General features: G+C 39.3%; 1 protein-coding gene across 1 annotated transcript in view; it reads right to left on the reverse strand.

The window, feature by feature from the left end:
• Positions 1–8,837, reverse strand: part of AK8 (adenylate kinase 8) — a 104,586-nt gene extending 95,749 nt beyond the window's left edge. The window contains exons 1-2 of the mRNA XM_072430474.1: positions 8,638–8,837; positions 6,942–7,026 (exon numbers count right to left, since the gene is read on the reverse strand). Coding sequence (XP_072286575.1) covers positions 6,942–7,026; positions 8,638–8,721 — 169 coding nt within the window. The 5' untranslated portion in view covers positions 8,722–8,837. The remainder of the gene's footprint in view (positions 1–6,941; positions 7,027–8,637) is intronic.
• Between the last annotated feature and the right edge of the window lie 2,052 nt (positions 8,838–10,889).

Consider the following 10,889-nt stretch of genomic DNA (forward strand, 5'->3'; position numbering starts at 1 on the left):
GCAATGCTATTTCCTTTTAAATTTCATATATAAGTACCTTGAATGAGATAATAAATATTAAAAGTTAATAAGAATAGGCAGAATCAGAAAATAAAGTTACTGATGCCAGCAGCGGCGTCCGAACCTTTATACCAAGCCACACAGGCCTGCACATGGCCACCAATCTCCACAGCATGTACTAGGTCAATTTTCTTCCTTGGAACATTCCTTGGACTTTGACTAGCCATTACCAACGAAGTATTCAGGTAATATTTTAACTAATAATCAATTGATGATACGGCCATATTTTTTGTATAACCTATCTATCCAAGTAATTATCAGAAAATGATTTCCTCAACATGAAATGTATTTGGACTATATTTACATAGTTAGTAATTATTTAACTGGACTGGGGGGGGGGGGTTGGGGGGGGGGGGGACAGGCGGGCCCCCTAAGTATTTTTGCTGATACAGCAGATCTACATGATGTATGTCGACAACAATATCCGATTGAAACACAGTTTACCTTTGTATCACAAGCTCATCTCTCACATTCCAGAATTGATTATTTATTCTGTACAGATCCCTTTCTCCAGAGGGTGGACTCCACAGGAATACTGCCCTTGGCCATTTCGGACCATGCGTCTATAATGCTTGTACTTCATGATACTACCTGACTCCGTGTTTCAGGCGGAACTTAAAATAGCTTGGCTTGACTACCTATCCACCAATTCGGCTTACAGAAGTACCCTACTTTTTTTTGGGAAGCGGCAAAGGGTTAGAGGCAGGATTGTTGGATATACGTCAAACCAAAAGAAACAGGTGAAAGATAATTACATGAACGCTCTAGCAAAATTGAGGGATGCTCAGTTCACGTTAACTACTCATCCAACTAGAGAGAATAGATCTCAATGGCAAAAAGCCAAAAGTGAATTTGATACATGGCTTGAGAGTACAAAGGGAAACACATTGATTTAAAACTGCACAAGTTTGGCAATAAGGCTGGGAGAATGCTGGCCAATTTGATACGCCCCAGGTACAAACCTACTTTCATTCATGCCTTACCTAATGGCGAGGGGTCAGAGGTGACTCAACCAGCACTAATTTCTTTCACACTAGCTGACTTTTATGCTGACCTGACTAAGAGATCCACTCCTTCGATAATGAATGGAGACTTTTATGATGCCCTTTCCTGGCCTTCTTTGAAAAGGGAACAGGTGGACTAGCTAAACATGCTCATCACGAAGGTTGAAATCACCAGAGTATAATCCTAAATGATAAAGCCCCAGATCCTGTTGGCCGTACATCTGAATTTTACAAAATAACGAACAAGGAAGTGGTACAGGATCTGTGCCACCTTTATAATTATATGTGGGAATCTGGTACATACCTACCATCTGGCAGAGAATCATCTATAATAGTCCTTCCAAAAAAAAAAAAAAAAAGAGAAGGACCCTCATGACCCAGCAGCATACCAGCCCATATCACTAAGTAATCTTGATGCCAAACTTTTATCTAAAATTTTAACAGATCGCTTGGCCAGATTCTTGCCATCCCCAATTTCCCCACCACAGGTGGGATTTGTGCATGGCAGATCAGCCACAACTAATGTGAGAAGGGGACTTGCAGCCCTGGAATATGCAAAATCAAATAATTTTAAAAACTACTGACGTGTCCCCCCCCCTAATATTTTCTAATGAATATAAAAGTCTCCAAAATCTATACAAGCCTTTGTCTCATTCTAATTTAGGAAATGGCAGAGTTTAATGTCCCCAACTTATTAGAAAAAATATTGAATGGCTATCTAACAGTACACAAAACCACAGTTAATAAACTTTGGAGGGAAACCCAATTCAAGATCATGCATAGGGACCATAAAGTTGAACCACTGAATGCAACAGCGAATCAAACCAGAGTACAGCCTCCCTCTACCATAGCTACTGGTTTTGCACATGCATAGTCAGTTTCTGGGAGAGAACACTAAAATTTATGAAACAAGTGGTTGGGATTGCCCTCCCATTTTGCCCGGTTTTATGTGTGTTTGGTGACTGGTCTACTGTGCTGGGGGTAGGTACGGGGAAAGGAAAGAAAAAAGCATGGGTATACCTATGTCTATTGAGAGCAAGACGGGCCATTGTGAGTCAACGGATTCAACCCACACCACCTACGCTGGAGATGGTTAGGGTACCTCCCCTGAACATGTTCCATAGGGATATGTTGGAAGCTAAAACAAGGGAAGACAAACAAAAATTGAAGTTTTTGAAAAATGGTATAATTTTATTAACAAGGCTCTACTGAGCCTAGAGAGGAAACTTTACCATATTTTCAGTACTCCACCTGGTACATTTTAAATGTGACCAACAGGGGCACATCAATGCCTAAGTGATAGATGGGAACCTTCTTTTGTGAGGAGGAATGTAGTTCATTCCACCCTCTTAGGTACACTTTGTCCAAGGAATTTCAGTCTATTAATACCATTCATAAGTGGTTCAAGAGCAATGATGGTAAAGGTCTGGCAGTTCCATTAAACAGGTATAGCCAATGTTATTGGTAATATTTTAATGTGTATGTTGATGGTATGTGAGAGATGTCCTTCCCCACCTACCCTCTTTTTCTTCCCTAAGTTTTACCCTGTTTTATCGTGAAGTTTTGCAAAACTTGATTGAAATTTGGTGAAATGCTGTTTATGTTCACTGCATTTTTGTTGATAAAAAAAAATGTAAAAACTCAATAAAATATTTATTATAATAAAAAGTGATATTTTTGTAAAATTCCTTGGATATGAATTTGATATTTTCATTTCAACCATAAATTTGTTATACATGGTCTTTCTATCTGCCTGAGAGAGAAAGAGAGAGTTAATTCAGCAGTTAAATCAGAGCTCAGTTAAGTCAGAAACTATCAGACCCACCCACATCACAACCAAATGGATCATGTACACCCTGCATAGTTTATTACCACAGGTCAACATGTCATTTTCATCAGATTTTATGTGGGCTTTGTAGTATATTTGATGCGGATTCCAAATCTGCACGTCTAGTTTTTGTGATGCAGCTAATTAGATATTATGTGAAATTCTTTATAAATAGCCATAACATATTACAACATTTACCGACAGTTTTCTTTTTTTAAGGTTGGAGATCGCACTAATTTCTGTTACGTGTGTGGTTCACTCAGGTCGAAAGCACAACAACGCCAAATTACCACAGAACTTTAAAAGATATACAAATTATATTTCAGCTGTCCACTTGGTGACCAGGATAAATCTTGGGCTCCACATGTCATCTGTATTAGTTGTTCCAATGGACTGCATGACTAACTAAATCGGCCTAAAGCAGCAATGCCATTTGCAATCCCGATGGTGTGGAGAGAACCGCAAGACCATCTATTCGACTGGTATTTTTACCGCGTCAACAAAGTGGATTCTCGGGTAAAACTAAGCACAAAATTGTATAACCCAGCCTTGATTCTGAAATTAGGCCTGTTACCCATGATAATTCATTGCCAGTTCCGGTACCGCTACATGACTTGCTTCTGTAAAAGGTGATGAGGAATGCGCAGGAGTTGCAGCCAGTTACAACCCCGAATCATCTGATCCTGACTACTTGGCCAATGAAGATTTAGAACCAAAGACCTTTACACAAGCAAAGCTGTATGATCTCGTTCCTGATCCAAATCTCTCCAAAGACAAAGCAGAACTTCTTGCTTCAAGGCTTAAACAGAAGCACTTGCTTGCAAAGGGTGTAACTGTAACTCACTACAGAAAACAAAATCATAACTTGACAACGTTCTTCACTAGTGATGGCTCACTGTGCTAGTGTCATGATATAAATGTACTCTTTAACAGTTTGTCACAAGAGCATGTTCCATCTGAATGGCGTATCTTTATTGATTCCTCTAAAAGAAGCTTGAAAGCAGCCTCACTGCATAATGGTAATTCCAAACCAAATTTACCCTTCAGTTAGCCTAAAGGAGTCCTATGACAACATGAAGTTACCACTTGAAGCAATTCAGTATAAAACACACCAGTAGAACATCTGTGGGGATCTAAAGGTCAATGGCTTGCTGATGGGAATGCAAGGAGGATTAACAAAATATTGCCGTTTTCTTTGCCTGTGTGACAGCTGATCCACGGGAGAACATTATGTCAAGCGTGATTGGCTACCAAGAGATATCTATAAGCCTGGAACAAGCAGTGTCAAGTTTCTGCCTCTGGTTGATCCCCATAAAAGTTTTCTGCCACCTCTCCATATCAAGTTGGGCTTGACGAAGAACCTTGTAAAGGCCATGGGTAAATAAAACTCCATGGGTTTTTAGTACCTTGTTGAGAAGTTTCCAAATATAAGCACTGCAAAAATGAAGAAAGGGATATTTATAGGGCCACAGATCAAGTCTGTTTTGCAGGATAATGTTTTCAAACAATCTCAGCAGCTGAGCTAGAAGCTTGGAATGCATTCACGTGGCTGTGTGAAAATTTCCTGGGCAGCCATAAGTCTCCTGCATACAAGGAAGGAGTTCAGAATCTGCTTGAATCATACCAGAAACTGGGTTGTGGCACGCCATTAAAAGTACATTTCTTGCACTCACATTTAGAAATTTTCCCGGAAAATATTGGTATGGTGAGTGACGAACAAGGAGAACGTTTTCACCAGGACATTCAGTAATGGAGCACCGCTACCAAGGTTTCTGGAATGAAAGTATGATGGCTGACTACTGCTGGATGCTGTACCACGACAATCCAGACAAAGAGTACACAAGAAAATCATACTCTAAGCATTTCTGAAGAAACAGTGGTACCTGACTCACACTGCTCAGTAGATCTAAACAACAGTGTTCCTTATTTTACTTCACACCAAAGATAGTACTCATAACTCAGGAACTGTATGTCTTAGGGAAAAACAGATCTGAAATCTGCTCGAAAAACTGATTTAGAAAAGTTTACTGTTGTTTACAAAGATTATTAATTATCAACTTTTTTGTTGACCTTTGTAATTAAGACTAACTGGTTTATTCATGAAGCAGTGAATCTTACATTTACCAAACATTCAGCATCAATATCATAGGGAACACACTGAGCATCAATATCATAGGGAACACACTGACCTTGAAGATTCTCCACCAGGGAATGTTTGGTTAATATCACATTCACTGCTTTATAAATAGCCCCATAAATGTTCAGATTTTGTGTGGAAGCTCAGCCACGACAAAAAAACTGTAAAACCCTTGCCAGACTTCTTCTAAGCAATCTAGAATGCCTTTATTCCCAAGAAAGAGTGAAAGCCCAGCAGTGATTATTTACCGAACCAGTGTAAATGGGGTTAGAGAAACTGTTAGTGCTGACGCCTCCTCCACAGATATTAGTCAACGTTCATCTTATTGACACATAATCTACAGGAATCATGGGAAGGCAGAATTCTTTTAACACATAACAAACCTGGAAATCAAAATAAATCTAGGCTTTTGTTAGTAGTTTTTGTAGCTGAATTTTAATCAATATATATTAAGCACAGCTGTGGTGAGAACAATACCAGTAGAAAATACTTAAAGGCTTGCTGTCATTTCTAATGGAAAATGTTTTGCTCTGTGCTTAAATTTTACCATTTTTATTTTAAAGGGAAACTATATTATTTTATTGCTATAGAGATACATGTAAAAACAAACAGTTTAAACCAGAAGTATACCTATTAAAATATAAAAAATAGATAAACCTCCTAAATTCTGATATTGCTTTCTTACCTCCTTTTTACTCCTGCGCCACCATCTTAGGACATTCTCTCATACATTCCCAGATGGGAATGTTCCAGGTCTATGTGTTTCAATGGCAGTAAGTGAAGGTTTCAGGGAATAACAGATTCCCAGTTTTTAAATAGAGCCCATAGAGTGGAGGGTTCCCACCCCTTAACAATTATATCATCCCCAAAGTGTTTACCGACAACTGTTAAATCCTGTTGTTAATTTTCATAGTTTAATAGTTCTTAGGGGGCGGAAAAGCTCCTTGTTGTGTGACTGTGTGATGAAAGCTGACCTGCCATGTGCTTGTACACAAAATATATCCTAGAATCCATTAAGGTTTCCTTCAATTTCCACTATCACTGTAAAAGCACTAAAGAGTACATGGGGTGTCAAGTTATTCTAATAAAGTTTTGTTTTTTTGATTGTTTTTTTTTTAAGACATACACATGTTTCATAATTTCTTATCCTGAATGAATATGATTATTTGCCAAAAAATAGGTCAAATTTACATACCCTGGCACCATAATTCAGTCAGTGTGTGTTGATATTTTCCAGCTTGATTCATAGGCAGTCATATTGGTTCACTAAATCAAATGCTCAGAATTATTGTATCTCAAGGGAAGTCAAGCAGACAGTGTTGGATTGAATAAAATAAACTTTTTTGTCAACAGTGGGTATACCCACAATGCTCCTGATAGCCAGAAACTACACCATCTGTGCTTGAGCTTTAAATCATATCAGGGATCCTAGTCACAGTGATACATATTTCATGGTACTTTTCACTCAACATACGAATGTGGTTTGATATGGCTGACATTGAATTTTAACATGTCCAACTTTTAAACCAAGCCTGTAATTTGCCTATTAAGTACAATGACAGGTCCTCTTTAGGGCCTCATTCCCAGCAGCCTGTCGTTTCGTGCAGCCTTATTTGTTTGTACTTGATTATGTACTATGTGACAGTGCTGGGCAGATCAAGCAGCAGAGCTATCACACAGGAGATAGGGAGTGGGTCACATAATCTTCCAGTATACCTGGAAGTACTGGCTATTTCTTTGATTTTTTGTGGCTAGATGAATGGACAGAATTGTGAAGGAAAGTATTTAGGTGCTGCTGTGAGGAGCATTTTTCAGTGAACCGGTCACTTTGACCTACATGTTTATACCACAGGTTAGTTGTGGGATAAATGTCACAATATTAATGAAGAATATGCACTCATTAAAAGCTAACCTTCATCATTATCTCTCCGTAAGCGATCAATCAAATATTGGACAGGGTCTTCTGGTCGGTCTATAAGGAGCTTTTGCACCATTTTCTGAAAAATATAATTTGTAAATTTATATAGGACGAGAATTACATAGAATGACACACAATAGTCGTTCCACCTCCCCAAAATAACGGACAATACATAGCCTCTAGTTTGGTCGTATACACACAATTTGGTCGGATACCGATTAACCTGCCTGACCTCTGTTCTGTGAGCTGCATTTTGCAGCACATGTATTGTGATAATAATGACTTATTTTTATTTAGTTTGCTACAACAGATTCTTTATGCAGATGAAGGAAATGCTAATCTTCTGACACAAAACCCACTGCACAGCATCTAACACCACAATGACCAGGTTTCCATAGATACTCACGTTGAACTATCCTGCACCAACTGGCCCGTGGCATCATAGGCTATTACTGGTTCTGATTTTTTGTAAGATGACAAGAGAAATTAAAATCAATTACAGTCCATGTGGGCTGCAGGGAGCAAGCTGGATGCTACAGAGGACATCTCTGAGCACATCGGCACAGATGCCAGGTGGCATGCAACGGTTTCTGTCAGAATGTGAGTACCTTTTGTTTCAATGGGATATGGTGAGGGATATTGTTTTAGATAAATAATTAAGGGGTAATGCTTCAAACTTAATATGAAGAATAAACAAATTGAAATGTAAGGACAACATTTTTGTGAATGAAATCTGCATGTAACATTTTTAGGATTCATTCACACAGAAGCTGCTTGTCAGTGTGGATCCTCCAAACCTGGCGCGAGATGCTATGTGTTGCACTTTAGTATTTTGGTAAGGTGCTAGTAACAATGAATGGCAACCCAGCACGCCCAGTGCACCAACGAATGTGTTTTACATTGCTATACGCTGTGTTAACATACACATTTTCCCCTTAGAACGCAGGATTAGGATGTACTAGTTGGAAGGAAACCTGTGGGACAGTAACTTCAAGGGTTCTTTTTATAGAGCAGTGAGTCTGGCATTCCCTCATTCATTGAAACTCATGGACCTGGAAGATACCCCCCCCCCCCCAGGGAATGTTAGATTCAATGCTTTAAATATAGAGCCCAAAGTGTGCTTCTGTTGTGCTTGTATTTGATTGGTCTATGCAAATATACAGTGACACAGGAGGAGGACCCTGTCTCGAAAAGCTTACAATCTAGGAGGTGGGGGAAGTATCACGCAATAGGAAGGGGAGTTATGTAGTGCTGGAAAGTAGTGACGGTTTCAAAAAAAGAAGATGGGCAGGCAAGTTTGAAAAAATGGGTTTTGAGTGCTCTTTTAAATGAGCAGAAAGTAGGAGGAAGCCAAGAAGGACGAAGAACACAGTTCCAGAGAGTTGGGGCAGCTCTAGAAAAGTCTTGGAGAGTGTGTGTGACGAGGTTATGAGCAAGGAAGTCAGTAGTAGGTCATTAGTGAAATGAAAAGAGCAGCTAGGGGAGTATTTTTTTTGCCAGGTCAGAGATGCTAACTTATTACACACGAGTTACAATTAAATGCTGTGTATACAAACACAACCAAAACATAGCAGACATTCAGAGAAAACTGCAATCTGTGGAGCGTTCAGGGCTCTGCCTGACAGGATGGCTGAGAGTTGTAGTTCCACGTCATGAGACCAAAGCCCCCAAGCGTCTCCTGCCTCCTCACCTGGATGATATCAAACACCTTGTGCTCCTCCGTATACACAGGTATCTGTGGGGGGATTCTCAAGGGCTTGTTAGTGGCGTCCATGTCTCCTCACTCCTCTGAATTGCAGGCCTCAGATTCTCTGGCCAGGCAGCATCAGCACTACTAAGCAACCAAGCCAACTCTCTGGTTGCCGGGCGACCGGCATTCCATAAACTGTGCTGACGTCATCACACCTCGACAAACTCCTGCGCATTAGGTTTCAAAAGTTAGTGACTTGTTAAATGCTGCAGCTTGGTTGTGATCAGTGATAAAAAAATGTACATAGCCAAATATTCCTTTAGAGAAGAGTTTACAGTTCAAATAGATGTTAATACTAACTCTATACTATTTAGTTTATAATATAGAATTTTCATACATGCAAATATATACATACATATACAAATATACATACATGTAAATATGTTTTCTTTTATCACCTTCGGTTGTATATCAGTGCAGCTAATATTTGTCATCTCCTTTCTACATGTATTGTGATGTGTTGGATTTCTCAAGGTGGGTTTGCTAATGGTGACAACAGCAAAACATGTGGCCATATTGTGTTTTACAGTAGTCACTTTGCCACAATCTCTATCCATGTTTCACAGGGTGACAACACAGAAGCAAATTATGAAGACAATGAGAAAGCATAGTCACCCCATACCAGAAAGTGTCTAAAATCTTAAAATTTAAAAAAATGGAGTTCCATTCTAAAGTTTTTATAGGACTTTAGTTATTGGGTTTAACAACCATGTGTTGTTATACATCTTCAGTGACAAACAGAAATGCTTTTAGCAGGGTTTTGAATTGAAGGCAAAAAAATGTAAGATCTCATGTACTCATTCAATGTGCTGCAGTTAAAACGTAGGGAAAAAAAAGTCCCACATGCTGCAAATATGGTGCTTTGTTTTGCACTGGCCTTTATAAGTCATAAAAACATATATATATATATATATATATATATTTATATGTCTTTTTATATGGCTTTTTCTAATGTATTGCTATCAATCCTGTATACTATGTTTATATTCATGTTCTTCGTTGTACAAGAAAACAATGGTGGACTACGAACTATGTATTCCTAAATAATTTTCATGTCAAGCAATAGGAATCCAGTATACAAAATATCACACAATACCTAAACCAAGGAATTAAAAATTAAACTAGGAACATGACAGTGAAGTGAATAAAAGGGGGGGAGGAAAGGGGGTCTCTGAGGCAATTGGTAATAGGAAGTGCACAGGATCAAATTACCCATTAAACCTGTAATTGGGCATAATAAACATCCTATGGTTCCCAGACCCGTTCAAATTTAGCCACATCATTTCTTTAGTAGAGTAGAGCAGTAAGATACTCCATCAAACAAACATCTTGAATACGGGCATACAAATCTTCTAGAGAAGAAGGTAGAGTGGACTTCCACTTGGTGGAAATCAGGGTGCGAGCCACCACCTAGATATGTGTGATGAGCTTAGATGTGAGTTTGGGGAGACCCGTGAAGGGTAAACCCAGCAGATGATGTAGTGGATCTGGGGGGGATCGTTGTTGGGTCACTCCTCCAATTAGCTGATTGACTTTATCCCAATAGCTTTGTATAATGGGGGAAAACCAGAAGATATGCTCTGGAGTCCCGCGTTGGGACCTACATCGCCAACAATTAGGGTCAACCTCTGGAAACAGCTTGTGGAGCACATCTGGTGTGTGATACCACCGAAACAAAATCTTGTACAAATTTTCTTTATAAGGGGTGCAAAAAGAGCTTTTGTTTGCTGCTTCCCAAATATCAGTCCAATCCTCCCTGTCAAGAGTCCGGCCCAAAATAGCTTCCCAGATTCTCATGTAAGCAAATTTACCAGTAGTCTCCTGTGCTGAACACATGGAGTACGCAATAAATGGAAGAGATAAGACCCTTGGCATAAGGTCCAGCTGCACACATCCTCTCGAAGGAAGTTATTTGAGTAAATCTGGGTGACTGTTGAAGAGAGAGAACATAATGCCTGATCTGCAGGTATGCAAAAAAGGAGGTTTGTGGAAGGTCAAATTTCTCCTGTAATTCAAGGAAGGAGAGTAATCTCCTCTCCACCAGATGCAAAATATTTTGATTGTGAAAAAGCCCTCTTTCTCGCCATGATTGCCACATAGATCTGGTTAGACTATCAGCTATCGGGGGCTGTGTATATTAGAGGTAAGTACAGAGGCAGGAGCGGAGACACCATACTTAAATTTGTAGGCTC

Source organism: Pyxicephalus adspersus, chromosome Z, assembly GCF_032062135.1.
Source record: "Pyxicephalus adspersus chromosome Z, UCB_Pads_2.0, whole genome shotgun sequence".
NCBI lineage: Eukaryota > Metazoa > Chordata > Amphibia > Anura > Pyxicephalidae > Pyxicephalus > Pyxicephalus adspersus.